The sequence below is a fragment of the Oncorhynchus mykiss genome, chromosome 8 (assembly GCF_057628025.1).
Source record: "Oncorhynchus mykiss isolate SJ-2025 chromosome 8, ASM5762802v1, whole genome shotgun sequence".
NCBI lineage: Eukaryota > Metazoa > Chordata > Actinopteri > Salmoniformes > Salmonidae > Oncorhynchus > Oncorhynchus mykiss.
The window spans coordinates 84,914,013-84,932,680 of record NC_143029.1 but is presented as its reverse complement, the minus strand read 5'-3'; the positions used below and the strand labels follow the sequence as shown (position 1 = coordinate 84,932,680).

At 46.0% G+C, this 18,668-nt stretch overlaps 2 protein-coding genes across 3 annotated transcripts in view; both read left to right on the top strand.

Annotated features, from left to right (window-relative positions):
* The window catches only part of LOC100135871 (insulin receptor), a 211,087-nt gene that overhangs the window by 129,213 nt on the left and 63,206 nt on the right, over positions 1–18,668 (top strand). For both annotated transcript variants that reach the window (XM_036986535.2, XM_090182864.1), the window contains exons 3-8: positions 10,604–10,734; positions 12,172–12,365; positions 13,564–13,703; positions 13,797–13,941; positions 17,528–17,742; positions 17,893–18,019. In XM_036986535.2, the coding sequence (XP_036842430.2) occupies positions 10,604–10,734; positions 12,172–12,365; positions 13,564–13,703; positions 13,797–13,941; positions 17,528–17,742; positions 17,893–18,019 (952 nt within the window). The remainder of the gene's footprint in view (positions 1–10,603; positions 10,735–12,171; positions 12,366–13,563; positions 13,704–13,796; positions 13,942–17,527; positions 17,743–17,892; positions 18,020–18,668) is intronic.
* LOC149982166 (uncharacterized) lies at positions 14,389–15,279 on the top strand (the record flags this gene model as incomplete). Its single annotated transcript, XM_090183180.1, has 1 exon — positions 14,389–15,279. A coding segment is annotated over one exon (891 nt), but the record flags the coding sequence as incomplete, so codon positions are not given.

Genomic DNA, 18,668 nt, shown 5'->3' with positions numbered 1-18,668 from the left:
GCCAGCTCCCCCAACCAGTCAACACATTGGTTAAAGAGATCGAGGCCAGCTCCCCCTACTAGTCACCACATTGGTTAGAGAGAGGCCAGCTCCCCCTACCAGTCAACACATTGGTTAAAGAGAGAGAGGCCAGTTCCCCCTACTAGTCAACACATTGGTTAAAGAGAGAGAGAGGCCAGCTCCCCCTACTAGTCACCACATTGGTTAGAGAGGCCAGCTCCCCTACCAGTCAACACATTGGTTAAAGAGAGAGAGGCCAGCTCCCCCTACCAGGCAACACATTGGTTAAAGAGAGAGAGAGGCCAGCTCCCCCTACCAGGCAACACATTGGTTAAAGAGCGAGCGGCCAGCTCCCCCTACTAGTCAACACATTGGTTAGAGAGAGGCCAGCTCCCCCTACCAGGCAACACATTGGTTAAAGAGCGAGGGAGGCCAGCTCCCCCTACCAGGCAACACATTGGTTAAAGAGAGAGAGAGGCCAGCTCCCCCTACCAGGCAACACATTGGTTAAAGAGAGAGAGAGGCCAGCTCCCCCTACCAGGCAACACATTGGTTAAAGAGAGAGAGAGGCCAGCTCCCCCTACCAGGCAACACATTGAATAAAGAGAGAGAGAGGCCAGCTCCCCCTACCAGGCAACACATTGGTTAAAGAGAGAGAGAGGCCAGCTCCCCCTACCAGGCAACACATTGGTTAAAGAGAGAGAGAGGCCAGCTCCCCCTACCAGGCAACACATTGGTTAAAGAGAGAGAGAGGCCAGCTCCCCCTACCAGGCAACACATTGGTTAAAGAGAGAGAGAGGCCAGCTCCCCCTACCAGGCAACACATTGGTTAAAGCTGAGGGTGGATCTGCAGCTGCCGCTGTGCGATGGCATGGAGTCTGTACTGGATCAGGAATCTGTGCGGTGTGTGTGTGTGAAGGGCTGCAGGCAATGCAAGTGACTTTTGTGTGTGTTTAGGGATGGGGGAGGGAGTGTGTATAGTGCGGCTGAGAGAGACCGAAGTGGAGGGGGACAGGCAGAGAGTATTCAACACCCAATATTCAGAGAAAATTTAGTCAATGTTAGCTACTCATTCAGAAACATTGTATCTAATCCCCTCATTTGATACTGTTAAGTGATCTGTAATTAGCTCCTTGTACCACCCCCTCTTACACACACACTCAGTCAGAAAGGAAGGACAGAGGTCCATGTTGTACTTGTAGAGGGCTGACCCCATGTCACATGACTGCTGTGACGCTAATGAATCCCAGTAGAGAGACACACACACCAGAGTAATGTTGGGAGTGGGAGTTGACACAGATATTGCATATCACTGGTAAGGGAGTTCAGACAACCACACACGATTCACAGTGTCAGTCAGTATAATGCGGTGTCAGTCAGTATAATATAATGCAGTGTCAGTCAGTATAATATAATGCAGTGTCAGTCAGTATAATGCAGTGTCAGTCAGTATAATGCAGTGTCAGTCAGTATAATATAATGCAGTGTCAGTCGGTATAATGCGGTGTCAGTCAGTATAGTATAATGCAGTGTCAGTCAGTATAATATAATGCGGTGTCAGTCAGTATAGTATAATGCGGTGTCAGTCAGTATAGTATAATGCGGTGTCAGTCAGTATAGTATAATGCAGTGTCAGTCAGTATAATATAATGCAGTGTCAGTCAGTATAATGCGGTGTCAGTCAGTATAGTATAATGCGGTGTCAGTCAGTATAGTATAATGCAGTGTCAGTCAGTATAGTATAATGCAGTGTCAGTCAGTATAATATAATGCAGTGTCAGTCAGTATAATGCAGTGTCAGTCAGTATAATGCAGTGTCAGTCAGTATAATGCAGTGTCAGTCAGTATAATGCAGTGTCAGTCAGTATAATATAATGCAGTGTCAGTCAGTATAATATAATGCAGTGTCAGTCAGTATAATATAATGCAGTGTCAGTCGGTATAATATAATGCAGTGTCAGTCGGTATAATATAATGCAGTGTCAGTCGGTATAATGCAGTGTCAGTCAGTATAATATAATGCAGTGTCAGTTGGTATAATGCAGTGTCAGTCAGTATAATATAATGCAGTGTCAGTCAGTATAATGCAGTGTCAGTCAGTATAATATAATGCAGTGTCAGTCGGTATAATGCAGTGTCAGTCAGTATAATATAATGCAGTGTCAGTTGGTATAATGCAGTGTCAGTCAGTATAATGCGGAGTCAGTCAGTATAATATAATGCAGTGTCAGTCAGTATAATATAATGCAGTGTCAGTCAGTATAATGCGGAGTCAGTCAGTATAATATAATGCAGTGTCAGTCAGTATAATATAATGCAGTGTCAGTTGGTATAATGCAGTGTCAGTCGGTATAATGCGGAGTCAGTCAGTATAATATAATGCAGTGTCAGTCAGTATAATATAATGCAGTGTCAGTCAGTATAATATAATGCAGTGTCAGTCAGTATAATATAATGCGGTGTCAGTCAGTATAATGCGGTGTCAGTCAGTATAATATAATGCAGTGTCAGTCAGTATAATATAATGCAGTGTCAGTCAGTATAATGCAGTGTCAGTCAGTATAATATAATGCAGTGTCAGTCGGTATAATGCAGTGTCAGTCAGTATAATATAATGCAGTGTCAGTCAGTATAATGCGGTGTCAGTCAGTATAATGCGGTGTCAGTCAGTATAATATAATGCAGTGTCAGTCAGTATAATATAATGCAGTGTCAGTCAGTATAATATAATGCAGTGTCAGTCAGTATAATATAATGCAGTGTGAGTCAGTATAATATAATGCAGTGTCAGTCAGTATAATGCGGTGTCAGTCAGTATAATGCGGTGTCAGTCAGTATAATATAATACAGTGTCAGTCAGTGTGATATAATGCATTGTCAGTCAGTATAATATAATGCGGTGTCAGTCAGTATAATATAATGCAGTGTCAGTCGGTATAATGCAGTGTCAGTCAGTATAATGCGGTGTCAGTCAGTATAATGCGGTGTCAGTCAGTATAATGCGGTGTCAGTCAGTATAATGCGGTGTCAGTCAGTATAATGCGGTGTCAGTCAGTATAATATAATGCGGTGTCAGTCAGTATAATATAATGCGGTGTCAGTCAGTATAATATAATGCAGTGTCAGTCAGTATAATGCGATGTCAGTCAGTATAATATAATGCAGTGTCAGTCAGTATAATATAATGCAGTGTCAGTCAGTATAATATAATGCGGTGTCAGTCAGTATAATATAATGCGGTGTAGTCAGTATAATATAATGCGGTGTCAGTCAGTATAATATAATGCAGTGTCAGTCAGTATAATATAATGCAGTGTCAGTCAGTATAATGCGATGTCAGTCAGTATAATATAATGCAGTGTCAGTCAGTATAATATAATGCGGTGTCAGTCAGTATAATATAATGCGGTGTCAGTCAGTATAATATAATGCAGTGTCAGTCAGTATAATATAATGCAGTGTCAGTCAGTATAATATAATGCAGTGTCAGTCAGTATAATGCGATGTCAGTCAGTATAATATAATGCAGTGTCAGTCAGTATAATATAATGCAGTGTCAGTCAGTATAATATAATGCGGTGTCAGTCAGTATAATATAATGCAGTGTCAGTCAGTATAATATAATGCGGTGTCAGTCAGTATAATATAATGCGGTGTCAGTCAGTATAATATAATGCAGTGTCAGTCAGTATAATGCGGTGTCAGTCAGTATAATATAATGCAGTGTCAGTCAGTATAATGCGGTGTCAGTCAGTATAATGCGGTGTCAGTCAGTATAATGCGGTGTCAGTCAGTATAATATAATGCAGTGTCGGTCAGTATAATATAATGTCAGTCAGTATAATATAATGCGGTGTCAGTCAGTATAATATAATGCAGTGTCAGTCAGTATAATATAATGCAGTGTCAGTCGGTATAATGCGGTGTCAGTCAGTATAATATAATGCGGTGTCGGTCAGTATAATATAATGCAGTGACCGACACCGCATTATACTGACTGACACCGCATTATACCGACTGACACTGCATTATATAGTGTCAGTCAGTATAATATAATGCAGTGTCAGTCAGTATAATGCAGTGTCAGTCAGTATAATATAATGCAGTGTCAGTCAGTATAATATAATGCGGTGTCAGTCAGTATAATATAATGCAGTGTCAGTCAGTATAATGCAGTGTCGGTCAGTATCCTGCAGTGTCAGTCAGTATCCTGCGGTGTCGGTCAGTATCCTGCGGTGTCGGTCAGTATCCTGCGGTGTCGGTCAGTATCCTGCGGTGTCGGTCAGTATCCTGCGGTGTCAGTCAGTATCCTGCGGTGTCAGTCAGTATCCTGCGGTGTCAGTCAGTATCATGCGGTGTCAGTCAGTATCATGCGGTGTCAGTCAGTATAATATAATGTGGTGTCAGTCAGAGCCCCTTTTCTGTGGTGTTGTTTTGCTCTACATTGTAATGGTTGTTGACCTGCGATGATATATTTGTCTGTGTTTGTGTGTTTGCGGTTGCTTCTTCAGTCAGTCCTTAATGTAGAACACACTCACATAAACACCCTTTCAGTTCATGTGACCTGACCTGTGGCCTGAGCCCCTCGTTAGGCTGTTGACCAATCCTAATCTAATCTGGCTCCGGAGCTACCTGAGATGATTTAATCCTGCAGGACAGGCAGTCAGCAAGGTGTTTACCTCTCTCCCGCTGACACACACACACTGCCAGTACCAACTGGCTTTGAAACTCAGCAATGGCAATGAACGTTACCATGTGTGAGTGCTGCACGGTATACCGAAATGTAGGTACTTTTTCAATACTAGAACATGGAAAATATATTCGGTTTTAGAATTGTTGTTACTTTCGGTACTTCTGTCAAATGTGTCTCAAGGAACAGCCCAGCCGATGTCCCCCTTATAGCTTGAGCGCACCGTGCCTCCTCCACTGAGCCTGCACTGGGAGTCTGGGCTGCATCATGTTAGCTCTCCACTGAGCCTGTACTGGGAGTCTGGGCTGCATCATGTTAGCTCTCCACTGAGCCTGTACTGGGAGTCTGGGCTGCATCATGTTAGCTCTCCACTGAGCCTGTACTGGGAGTCTGGGCTGCATCATGTTAGCTCTCCACTGAGCCTGTACTGGGAGTCTGGGCTGCATCATGTTAGCTCTCCACTGAGAGTCTCCACTGAGAGTCCCACTCTCCACTGGGAGTCTGGGCTGCATCATGTTAGCTCTCCACTTAGCCTGCACTGAAGTCAACACATTTGAATAATGCAACACGGCATGTAGAAATGTTGAAACTGTTATTTACTGTTCGCAAAACAGTCAGTCAGTATAATATAATGCAGTGTCAGTCAGTATAATATAATGCAGTGTCAGTCAGTATAATGCAGTGTCAGTCAGTATAATATAATGCAGTGTCAGTCGGTATAATGCAGTGTCAGTCAGTATAATATAATGCAGTGTCAGTTGGTATAATGCAGTGTCAGTCAGTATAATGCGGAGTCAGTCAGTATAATATAATGCAGTGTCAGTCAGTATAATATAATGCAGTGTCAGTTGGTATAATGCAGTGTCAGTCAGTATAATGCGGAGTCAGTCAGTATAATATAATGCAGTGTCAGTCAGTATAATATAATGCAGTGTCAGTTGGTATAATGCAGTGTCAGTCGGTATAATGCGGAGTCAGTCAGTATAATATAATGCAGTGTCAGTCAGTATAATATAATGCAGTGTCAGTCAGTATAATATAATGCAGTGTCAGTCAGTATAATATAATGCGGTGTCAGTCAGTATAATGCGGTGTCAGTCAGTATAATATAATGCAGTGTCAGTCAGTATAATATAATGCAGTGTCAGTCAGTATAATATAATGCAGTGTCAGTCAGTATAATGCAGTGTCAGTCAGTATAATATAATGCAATGTCAGTCGGTATAATGCAGTGTCAGTCAGTATAATATAATGCAGTGTCAGTCAGTATAATGCGGTGTCAGTCAGTATAATGCGGTGTCAGTCAGTATAATATAATGCAGTGTCAGTCAGTATAATATAATGCAGTGTCAGTCAGTATAATATAATGCGGTGTCAGTCAGTATAATATAATGCAGTGTCAGTCAGTATAATATAATGCAGTGTCAGTCGGTATAATGCAGTGTCAGTCAGTATAATGCGGTGTCAGTCAGTATAATATAATGCAGTGTCAGTCAGTATAATGCGGTGTCAGTCAGTATAATGCGGTGTCAGTCAGTATAATATAATGCAGTGTCGGTCAGTATAATATAATGCGGTGTCAGTCAGTATAATATAATGCGGTGTCAGTCAGTATAATATAATGCAGTGTCAGTCAGTATAATATAATGCAGTGTCAGTCGGTATAATGCGGTGTCAGTCAGTATAATGCGGTGTCAGTCAGTATAATATAATGCGGTGTCGGTCAGTATAATATAATGCAGTGTCAGTCAGTATAATATAATGCGGTGTCAGTCAGTATAATATAATGCAGTGTCAGTCAGTATAATGCAGTGTCAGTCAGTATAATATAATGCAGTGTCAGTCAGTATAATGCAGTGTCAGTCAGTATAATATAATGCAGTGTCAGTCAGTATAATATAATGCAGTGTCAGTCAGTATAATATAATGCAGTGTCAGTCAGTATAATATAATGCAGTGTCAGTCAGTATAATGCAGTGTCAGTCAGTATAATGCAGTGTCAGTCAGTGTAATATAATGCAGTGTCAGTCAGTATAATATAATGCAGTGTCAGTCAGTATAATATAATGCAGTGTCAGTCAGTATAATATAATGCAGTGTCAGTCAGTATAATATAATGCAGTGTCAGTCAGTATAATATAATGCAGTGTCAGTCAGTATAATGCAGTGTCAGTCAGTATAATATAATGCAGTGTCAGTCAGTATAATATAATGCAGTGTCAGTCAGTATAATGCGATGTCAGTCAGTATAATATAATGCGGTGTCAGTCAGTATTATATAATGCAGTGTCAGTCAGTATAATGCGGTGTCAGTCAGTATAATGCGGTGTCGGTCAGTATAATATAATGCAGTGTCAGTCAGTATAATGCAGTGTCAGTCAGTATAATATAATGCAGTGTCAGTCAGTATAATGCAGTGTCAGTCAGTATAATGCAGTGTCAGTCAGTATAATATAATGCAGTGTCAGTCAGTATAATATAATGCAGTGTCAGTCAGTATAATATAATGCAGTGTCAGTCAGTATAATATAATGCAGTGTCAGTCAGTATAATATAATGCAGTGTCAGTCAGTATAATATAATGCAGTGTCAGTCAGTATAATATAATGCAGTGTCAGTCAGTATAATGCAGTGTCAGTCAGTATAATATAATGCAGTGTCAGTCAGTATAATGCAGTGTCAGTCAGTATAATATAATGCAGTGTCAGTCAGTATAATATAATGCAGTGTCAGTCAGTATAATGCGATGTCAGTCAGTATAATATAATGCGGTGTCAGTCAGTATTATATAATGCAGTGTCAGTCAGTATAATGCGGTGTCAGTCAGTATAATGCGGTGTCGGTCAGTATAATATAATGCAGTGTCAGTCAGTATAATGCAGTGTCAGTCAGTATAATATAATGCAGTGTCAGTCAGTATAATGCAGTGTCAGTCAGTATAATGCAGTGTCAGTCAGTATAATGCGGTGTCAGTCAGTATAATGCGGTGTCAGTCAGTATAATGCAGTGTCAGTCAGTATAGTATAATGCAGTGTCAGTCAGTATAATGCGGTGTCAGTCAGTATAATGCAGTGTCAGTCAGTATAATATAATGCAGTGTCAGTCAGTATAATGCAGTGTCAGTCAGTATAATGCGGTGTCAGTCAGTATAATATAATGCAGTGTCAGTCAGTATAATGCAGTGTCAGTCAGTATAATATAATGCAGTGTCAGTCAGTATAATATAATGCGGTGTCAGTCAGTATAATATAATGCAGTGTCAGTCAGTATAATGCAGTGTCGGTCAGTATCCTGCAGTGTCAGTCAGTATCCTGCGGTGTCGGTCAGTATCCTGCGGTGTCGGTCAGTATCCTGCGGTGTCGGTCAGTATCCTGCGGTGTCGGTCAGTATCCTGCGGTGTCAGTCAGTATCCTGCGGTGTCAGTCAGTATCCTGCGGTGTCAGTCAGTATCATGCGGTGTCAGTCAGTATCATGCGGTGTCAGTCAGTATAATATAATGTGGTGTCAGTCAGAGCCCCTTTTCTGTGGTGTTGTTTTGCTCTACATTGTAATGGTTGTTGACCTGCGATGATATATTTGTCTGTGTTTGTGTGTTTGCGGTTGCTTCTTCAGTCAGTCCTTAATGTAGAACACACTCACATAAACACCCTTTCAGTTCATGTGACCTGACCTGTGGCCTGAGCCCCTCGTTAGGCTGTTGACCAATCCTAATCTAATCTGGCTCCGGAGCTACCTGAGATGATTTAATCCTGCAGGACAGGCAGTCAGCAAGGTGTTTACCTCTCTCCCGCTGACACACACACACTGCCAGTACCAACTGGCTTTGAAACTCAGCAATGGCAATGAACGTTACCATGTGTGAGTGCTGCACGGTATACCGAAATGTAGGTACTTTTTAAATACTAGAACATGGAAAATATATTCGGTTTTAGAATTGTTGTTACTTTCGGTACTTCTGTCAAATGTGTCTCAAGGAACAGCCCAGCCGATGTCCCCCTTATAGCTTGAGCGCACCGTGCCTCCTCCACTGAGCCTGCACTGGGAGTCTGGGCTGCATCATGTTAGCTCTCCACTGAGCCTGTACTGGGAGTCTGGGCTGCATCATGTTAGCTCTCCACTGAGCCTGTACTGGGAGTCTGGGCTGCATCATGTTAGCTCTCCACTGAGCCTGTACTGGGAGTCTGGGCTGCATCATGTTAGCTCTCCACTGAGCCTGTACTGGGAGTCTGGGCTGCATCATGTTAGCTCTCCACTGAGAGTCTCCACTGAGAGTCCCACTCTCCACTGGGAGTCTGGGCTGCATCATGTTAGCTCTCCACTTAGCCTGCACTGAAGTCAACACATTTGAATAATGCAACACGGCATGTAGAAATGTTGAAACTGTTATTTACTGTTCGCAAAACAATGTCCATACAGGCTTATAGACCTTACAATGCAAGAAGATACCGATAGCTTCCAGCTTTGTAGGCTAACATTCCTTGCTAGCTGAAGCTAACAAATTCATTACCCAGGTTTATTCATTCACTTAGTCGGTCTCTCTCACGCGTCTCTCCCAAAGACTACCTGTTGCCTCCAGTGAACTGACTGTGTGTAAATAGGGCTCCGAGGGGCCGCCTCCTTCTTGCCTTGAGAATGACATCATTACTGGTTAAAGAGACAGCGTGCACTTTTATAAAATAAGTTACTTCTATGCAAATGTTGTTGATCAGTACAATAAAATAAGTCCCAAATGGAAGGGAAACCGATTTGTCATCTGTAGCTCCATGAAATCAGCCAAAACAAGCTCAATAACTCAATGCATAGACACTCCTATTGCATGTACGTTAGCCTGTATTGTGAATAGGTCTAGGCTACTTCTTGGTTTACCCAGTTTATCAATAGATGAGAGATTTACCATTCAAATAAATGATTACCATTATGTTATGTAGTTAGATTGCTAAAAAGAAAAAAGTCAAATTGATTGTATAATTGATTTATTAATACACACATGGTTGTCTGAAAAATGGACGTGAAAAAAAATATTTAGAATTTTATGCTGTTGAACTCAAAAGATTCAGCAGAGCAGTAGTGGAGTTGATCAAATCAAATTGTATTCGTCACATTCTTGGCAAACAAAAGGCGTTGACACTGTCTGGTCTAAGGACCGTTCTGTGCCTTTGGCTAATACGTCTTCTTTTTCTGCTGTGGTTTTGTTTTGATATCGAGTAGCGTGATACTGTTATCGGTATCCAAGTCAAAGTTCTGGTATCGTGACAACACTAGCGTGTGTGTGTGAGCGCTCTTGCGCAGTGTAATTCTTGCCAGATTGCCAGTAGATGAAGTGTGTGTGTGTGTGGTGTGTGTGTGTGTGTGTGTGTGTGTTGCCTGGGTCACCTTGTTAGTGATTTCAGAGCAAACCTGGGTCAAACATACATACCAAGTACTGACTGACCTGGGTCAAACATACATACCAAATACTGACTGACCTGGGTCAAACATACATACCAAATACTGACTGACCTGGGTCAAACATACATACCAAGTACTGACTGACCTGGGTCAAACATACATACCAAATACTGACTGACCTGGGTCAAACATACATACCAAGTACTGACTGACCTGGGTCAAACATACATACCAAATACTGACTGACCTGGGTCAAACATACATACCAAATACTGACTGACCTGGGTCAAACATACATACCAAATACTGACTGACCTGGGTCAAACATACATACCAAATACTGACTGACCTGGGTCAAACATACATACCAAATACTGACTGACCTGGGTCAAACATATATACCAAATACTGACTGACCTGGGTCAAACATACATACCAAATACTGACTGACCTGGGTCAAACATATATACCAAATACTATTATAATGACCAAATATCCTATTACTAAACCCTCCCCCTCCTACAGTGTGTCCCACCAGCTGTAAGCACCGGGCCTGTACCAGAGACCACCAATGTTGCCATGAACAGTGTCTGGGAGGCTGCTCTGAGCCCCACAACAGCAGCAGCTGTGTTGCCTGCAAGAACCTCCAGCACCAGGTAAAGTTGGGATGACTACAACACAACTTTCACAATTACCTTAGTTGATTGTTTATGTGTGGGGGGTGGGGGGGTGGCTGATGTAGATGCTTCTATATACAACGCCAAGAGAAATTCCTTGTGACTTTTGTTGCATAACAATCGTGTTTCTGATTCTAGATGTTAGAGATTATTCATTATTTAAAGATCCAGAGCAGTCAAAAGCGTGATGTCAACTGTAAGTGCTGTTATTGTCAAGTGGAAACGTCTAGGAGCAACAACGGCTCAGCCGCAAAGTGGTAGGCCCCACAAGCTCACAGAACGGGATTGCCAAGTGCTGAAGCATGTAGCGCGTTAAAATCGCCTGTACTCGGTTGCAACACTCGCTACCGAGTTCCAAACTGCCTCTAGAAGCAACGTCAGCACAAGAACTGTTCGTTGGGAGCTTCATGGAATGGGTTTCCATGGCCGAGCAGCCGCACACAAGCCTAAGATCACCATGGGCAGTGCCAAGTGTCGGCTGGAGTGGTGTAAAGCTCGCCACCATTGGAGCAGTGGAAACGCGTTCTCTGGGGTGATGAATCACGCTTCACCATCTGGCAGTCCGACAGACGAATCTGGGTTTGACGGATGCCAAGAAAACGCTACCTGCCCAAATGCATAGTGCCAACTGTAAAGTTCAGTGGAGGAGGAATAGTAGTCTGGGGCTGTTTTTCATGGTTCGGACTAGGCCCCTTAGTTTCAGTGAAGGGAAATCTTAACGCTACAGCATACAATGACATTCTAGACGATTCTGTGCTTCCATCTTTGTGGCAACATGGGGAAGACCCTTTCCTGTTTCAGCATGACGATGCACCCGTGCACAAAGCGAGGTCCATACAGAAACTGTTTAACGAGATCAGTGTGGAAGAACTTGATTGGCCTGCACAGAGCCCTGACCTCAACCCCATCGAACACCTTTGGGATGAATTGGAACGCCGACTGTGAGCCAGGCCTAATCGCCCAACATCAGTGCCCGACCTCACTAATACTCTTGTGGCTGAATGGAAGCAAGTCCCTGCAGCGATGTTCCAACATCTAGTGGAAAGCCTTCCCAGAAGAGTAGAGGCTGTTAAAGCAGCAATTTTGGAATGAGATGTTGGACGAGCAGATGCCCGCATACTTTTGGTCCATGTGTATATCCACACGGAGGTCGGAATAATATTGTGAATGTGACAATGCTCTTCTAGTATAAGAGTTGTTTAAAAAGACCGCCTGCTATTTCAGCCTGCTTAGGTGGGAAGGAGTTTTGGCCTTTTTGTTTAAGCAAGTCTTGTTTATTTAAACTCTTATGTCATATCTGCTATTACAAATATCACCTACATTTTGTTATTTTACATTCTCAAATGTTCTAATTGATACGGATGCTTACAATTGACTAATTGATTAATCTAACTCATCCAAATTCCTTACTACCAGGAGGCCTGTGTGGACCGCTGTCCGCAGGGATACTACACCTACAGGGGCTGGCGCTGCGTCCCCTTCTCCTTCTGCCAGGACCTCCACAACAAGTGTCAGCAGAGCAAGAACAGCGACTGCCACCAGTTCGTCATCCACAATGGAGCCTGTATACCAGAGTGCCCCTCCGGGTATACTACTGTAAACTCCTCCACGTAAGTTTATAGTACAGTACTATATACTACTGTAAACTCTACCACGTAAGTCTATAATACAGTACTATATACTACTGTACACTCTACCATGTAAGTTTATAATACAGTACTATATACTACTGTAAACTCTACCACGTAAGTTTATAATACATTACTATATACTACTGTAAACTCCTCCACATTAGTTTATAGTACAGTACTATATACTACTGTAAACTCTACCACGTAAGTTTATAATACAGTACTATATACTACTGGCAACTCTACCACGTAAGTCTATAATACAGTACTATTTACTACTTACTGTAAACTCTACCACGTAAGTTTATAATACAGTACTATATACTACTGTAAACTCTACCACGTACGTTTATAATACAGTACTATATACTACTGGCAACTCTACCACGTAAGTCTATAATATAGTACTATATACTACTGTAAACTCTCACGTAAGTCTATAATACAGTACTATATACTACTGTCAACTCTACTACGTACGTCTATAATACAGGCGTGTAGATTGATGAGGGGGAAAAAACAATTGAATCAATTTTAGAATAAGGCTGTAACGTAACAAAATGTGGAAAAAGTCAAGGGGTCTGAATACTTTCTGAAATCAGTGTAATTACAAATCATTTGTAGACTGCAAATTGGCCGCAAGAAGCCAAAACAGATATAATATTTGACCAAAACATACACTACTGCTTAAAGGTTTTAGAACACCTACTCATTCAAGGGTTTTTCTTTATTTGTACTATTTTCTACATTGTAGAATAATAGTGAAGACATCAACTATGAAGTAACACATGGAATGGAATCATGTAGTAACCAAAAAACGTGTTAAACAAATCATAAATTATTTGATTTGAGATCCTTCAAATAGCCACCCTTTACCTTGATGACGGCTTTGCACTCTCTTGGCATTCTCTCAACCAGCTTCACCTGGCTGAGAGTTCCCACATATGCTGAGCACTTGTTGGCTGTTTTTACTTCACTCTGCGGTCAGACTCATCCCAAACCACCTCCTTTTTACAGTCTTTATGTCCACCAATCTGTTTTTATTAGTTTATTTTTTTCTCAGAAAACTTGGGGGGCCAAATTAAATCACCCGCAGGCCGCCGGGGTTGGGGAACCATGCCCTATAACCTCTGAGGGTGTGTTATCTGATGTGTGCTCTCTCCCTCTCGTCCTGCAGGTTGGTCTGTACTCCGTGTGCTGGGCTATGTCCTAAGGTGTGTATGGGCCTGAAAATGGTGGACTCTGTGACAGCAGCCCAAGCTCTGAGAGGATGCACCGTTCTCAACGGCAGCATGGATATCAACCTTAGAGGAGGAAGTGGGTATTAGGGGCTCATGTTCAACTTACTGCTGTGTGTGTGTGCGCGCTTCCAAAGTAACTTTTGAGTTAACGATGGGTATGTGTGTGTAGATAACATAGCAGCAGAGCTGGAGGCTAACCTTGGACAGCTGGAGGAGATTACAGGCTTCCTGAAGGTCCGGCGCTCCTACGCTCTCGTCTCGCTCTCTTTCCTCCGCAACCTACGGGTCATCAGAGGGGACACACTGATGGACGGGTAAGTTGACTTTCTTCCTGACCCTACTGTTCACCTCTTCCTTATTCTGCTCACCTCCTCTTCATTATTCTGCTCACCTCCTCTTCCTTGTACTGCTCCTCTTCTTCCTCTGCCACCTCCTCTTCTTCCTCTGCCACCTCCTCTTCTTCCTCTGCCACCTCCTCTTCTTCCTCTGCCACCTCCTCTTCTTCCTCTGCCACCTCCTCTTCTTCCTCTGCCACCTCCTCTTCTTCCTCTGCCACCTCCTCTTCTTCCTCCGCCACCTCCTCTTCTTCCTCCGCCACCTCCTCTTCTTCCTCCGGATCCTCCTCTTCTTCCTCCGCCTCCTCTTCTTTCTCCACCTCCTCCTCTTCCTTCACCTCCTCTTCTTCTTCCTCCGCCACCTCCTCCTCTTCTTCCTCCTCCACCACCTCCTCCTCTTCTTCCTCCGCCACCCCCTCCTCCTCTTCTTCCTCCGCCACCTCCTCCTCCTCTTCTTCCTCCTCCGCCACCACCTCCTCTTCTTCCTCCTCCGCCACCTCTTCCTCTTCTTCCTCCTCCGCCACCTCCTCCTCTTCTTCCTCCTCTGCCACCTCCTCCTCTTCTTCCTCCTCCGCCACCTCCTCCTCTTCTTCCTCCTCCGCCACCTCCTACTCTTCTTCCTCCTATTCTTCCTCCTCCTCCGCCACCTCCTCTTCTGCCTCCTCCTCCGCCACCTCCTCTTCGGCCTCCTCCTCCGCCACCTCCTCTTCTGCCTCCTCCGCCGCCACCTCCTCTTCTGCCTCCTCCGCCGCCACCTCCTCTTCTGCCTCCTCCGCCGCCACCTCCTCTTCTGCCTCCTCCGCCGCCACCTCCTATTCTGCCTCCTCCTCCGCCACCACCTCTGCCTCCTCCTCCGCCACCACCTCTGCCTCCTCCGCCGCCACCTCCTCTTCTTCCTCCTCCGGCACCACCTCTTCCGCCTCCTCCTCCGCCACCACCTCCTCCTCTTCTTTCTCCTCCGCCATTTCCTCTTCAGCCTCCTCCTCCGCCACCACCTCCTCTTCTTCTTCCTCCGCCTCTGCCTCTTCTTCCTCCACCACCTCCTCTTTTTCCTCCGCATCCTCCTCTTCTTCCTCCGCCGCCTCCTCTTCTTCCTCCGCCGCCGCCTCCTCTTCTTCCTCCGCCTCGTCTTCTTCCTCCGCCTCCTCCTCCTCTTCTTCCTCCGCCTCCGTCTCCTCTTCTTCCTCCGCCTCCGCCTCCTCTTCTTCCTCGCCTCCTCTTCTGCCTCAGCCTCCTCTTCTTCCTCCGCCTCCGCCTCCTCTTCTTCCTCCGCCTCCTCTTCTGCCTCCGCCTCCTCTTCTTCCTCCGCCTCCGCCTCCTCTTCTGCCTCCGCCTCCTCTTCTGCCTCCGCCTCCGCCTCCTCTTCTTCCTCCGCCTCCGCCTCCTCTTCTGCCTCCGCCTCCTCTTCTGCCTCCTCCGCCACCTCCTCCTCTTCTTCCTCCTCCGCCACCTCCTACTCTTCTTCCTCCTATTCTTCCTCCTCCTCCGCCACCTCCTCTTCTGCCTCCTCCTCCGCCTCCTCTTCTTCCTCCGCCTCCGCCTCCTCTTCTTCCTCCGCCTCCGCCTCCTCTTCTGCCTCCGCCTCCTCTTCTGCCTCCGCCTCCTCTTCTGCCTCCGCCTCCTCTTCTGCCTCCGCCTCCTCTTCTGCCTCCTCCGCCACCTCCTCCTCTTCTTCCTCCTCCGCCACCTCCTACTCTTCTTCCTCCTATTCTTCCTCCTCCTCCGCCACCTCCTCTTCTGCCTCCTCCTCCGCCACCTCCTCTTCTGCCTCCTCCTCCGCCACCTCCTCTTCGGCCTCCTCCTCCGCCACCTCCTCTTCGGCCTCCTCCTCCGGCACCACCTCTTCCGCCTCCTCCTCCGCCACCACCTCCTCCTCTTCTTTCTCCTCCGCCATTTCCTCTTCAGCCACCTCCTCCGCCACCACCTCCTCTTCTTCTTCCTCCGCCTCCTCCTCTTTTTCCTCCGCATCCTCCTCTTCTTCCTCCGCCGCCGCCTCCTCTTCTTCCTCCGCCGCCGCCTCCTCTTCTTCCTCCGCCTCCTCCTCCTCTTCTGCCTCCGCCTCCTCTTCTTCCTCCGCCTCCGTCTCCTCTTCTTCCTCCGCCTCCGCCTCCTCTTCTTCCTCCGCCTCCTCTTCTGCCTCCGTCTCCTCTTCTTCCTCCGCCTCCACCTCCTCTTCTTCCTCCGCCGCCTCTTCTTCCTCCGCCGCCTCTTCTTCCTCCGCCTCCTCTTCTGCCTCCGCCTCCGCCTCCTCTTCTTCCTCCGCCTCCTCTTCTTCCTCCGCCTCCGCCTCCGCCTCCTCTTCTTCCTCCGCCTCCTCTTCTTCCTCCGCCTCCACCTCCTCTTCTTCCTCCGCCGCCTCTTCTTCCTCCGCCTCCTCTTCTGCCTCCGCCTCAGCCTCCTCTTCTGCCTCCGCCTCCTCTTCTGCCTCCGCCTCCGCCTCCTCTTCTTCCTCCGCCTCCGCCTCCTCTTCTTCCTCCGCCTCCGCCTCCTCTTCTGCCTCCGCCTCCTCTTCTGCCTCCGCCTCCTCTTCTTCCTCTGCCTCCTCTTCTTACCCCGCCGCCTCCTCTTCTTACCCCGCCGGCCCCTCTTCCTTCTCCTCTTCTTCTCCTCTTCTTTCTCCACCTCCTCTTCTTTCTCCACCTCCTCTTCTTCCTCCTCCGCCTCCTCCTCTTCTTCTTCCTCCGCCTCCTCTTCTTCCTCCTCCGCCTCCTCCTCTTCTTCTTCCTCCGCCTCCTCTTCTTCTTCCTCCGCCTCCTCCTCCGCCACCTCCTTCTCTGCTTCCTGCTCCGCCACCCCCTCTTCTTCCTCCTCTGCCACCTCCTCTTCTTCTTCCTCCTCTGCCACCTCCTCTTCTTCTTCCTCCGCCACCTCCTACTCTTCTTCCTCCTCCGCCACCTCCTACTCTTCTTCCTCCTCCGCCACCTCCTACTCTTCTTCCTCCTCCGCCACCTCCTCCTCTTCTGCCTCCTCCTCCGCCACCTCCTCTTCTGCCTCCTCCGCCGCCACCACCTCCTCTTCTGCCTCCTCCGCCGCCACCTCTTCCGCCTCCTCCTCCGCCACCACCTCCTCTTCTTCCTCCTCCGCCACCACCTCCTCTTCTTCCTCCTCCGCCACCACCTCCTCTTCTTCCTCCGCCACCTCCTACTCTTCTTCCTCCTCCGCCACCTTCTCTTCTTCTTCCTCCGCCACCTCCTCTTCTTCCTCCGCCTCTTCCCTCTTCTTCTTCTTCCGCCTCTTCCCTCTTCTTCTTCCTCTGCCTCTTCCCTCTTCTTCTACCTCCGCCTCTTCTTCCTCCGCCTCCTCCTCTTCTTCCTCCGCCTCTTCCTCTTCTTCCTCCGCCTCCTCCTCCTCTTCTTCCTCCGCCTCCCCCTCCTCTTCTTCCTCTGCCTCCGCTTCCTCTTCTTCCTCCGCCTCCTCTTCTTACCCCGCCGCCTCCTCTTCTTACCCCGCCGGCCCCTCTTCCTCCACCTCCTCGTCTACCTCCACCTCCTTATATTTTAAGCTATATCTGTTAAATGTTTGAATAAATCGATTTAATGTGTGTGTGTGTGTGTTGCTTCCCAAGGGGCTACTCGTTCTACGCACATGACAACCAGAACCTGCGTCAGCTGTGGGACTGGACCCAACACAACCTGAGCATCCTGCAGGGACGCATGTTCTTTCAACTCAATGCTAAGCTCTGCATGTCAGAGATACGCAAGATGGAGGAGGTGACGGGCACCAGGGACAGGCATACCAAGAACAACATTGTATCGAAGACCAACGGAGACCAGGCCTCCTGTAAGAACCGTACAGTCTGAGTACACACACACATCTGTTGTGTTTCACAGACCTAGGACAGTATAGTACTTACCATATCCTCTGATAGTGACTGTGTCTCTGTGTGTGTGTGTCTCTGTGTGTGTGTGTCTCGGTGTGTGTCTCTCTCAGGTGAGAACCAGGAGTTAAGGTTCACTCAGGTGCGTGCTACACATGATAAGATCATGATCAAGTGGGAACCGTTCTGGCCTCCCGACTTCAGAGACCTGCTGGGCTTCATGGTCTTCTACAAGGAAGCGTAAGTACAGCTGTGTGTGTGTGTGTGTGTGTGTGTGTGTGTGTGTGTGTGTTGGACATGACTGTGATGCCTGACATTTCGGCAGCCAGTGATTGTCAAGCAAATAACTGTCAGTGTCACGGTAATTGACTGTTAGTTAACATAAACACATTTAGCATCTCCTGGCTTCCACACACAGCCTACAAGCCACTGATGCAGAATGTAGGAACAGACCGTAGGAACATCTACATGTTAACAAAATAGCATATACCTTCACAATAAATCCATGTAATATAGCCTACACCTTCACAATAAATCCATGTAATATAGCCTACACCATCACAATAAATCCATGTAATATAGTCTACACCTTCACAATAAATCCATGTAATATAGCCTACACCTTCACAATAAATCCATGTAATATAGCCTACACCATCACAATAAATCCATGTAATATAGCCTACACTATCACAATAAATCCATGTAATATAGACTACACCATCACAATAAATCCATGTAATATAGCCTACACCTTCACAATAAATCCATGTAATATAGCCTACACTATCACAATAAATCCATGTAATATAGTCTAGACCTTCACAATAAATCCATGTAATATAGTCTAGACCTTCACAATAAATCCATGTAATATAGCCTACACCTT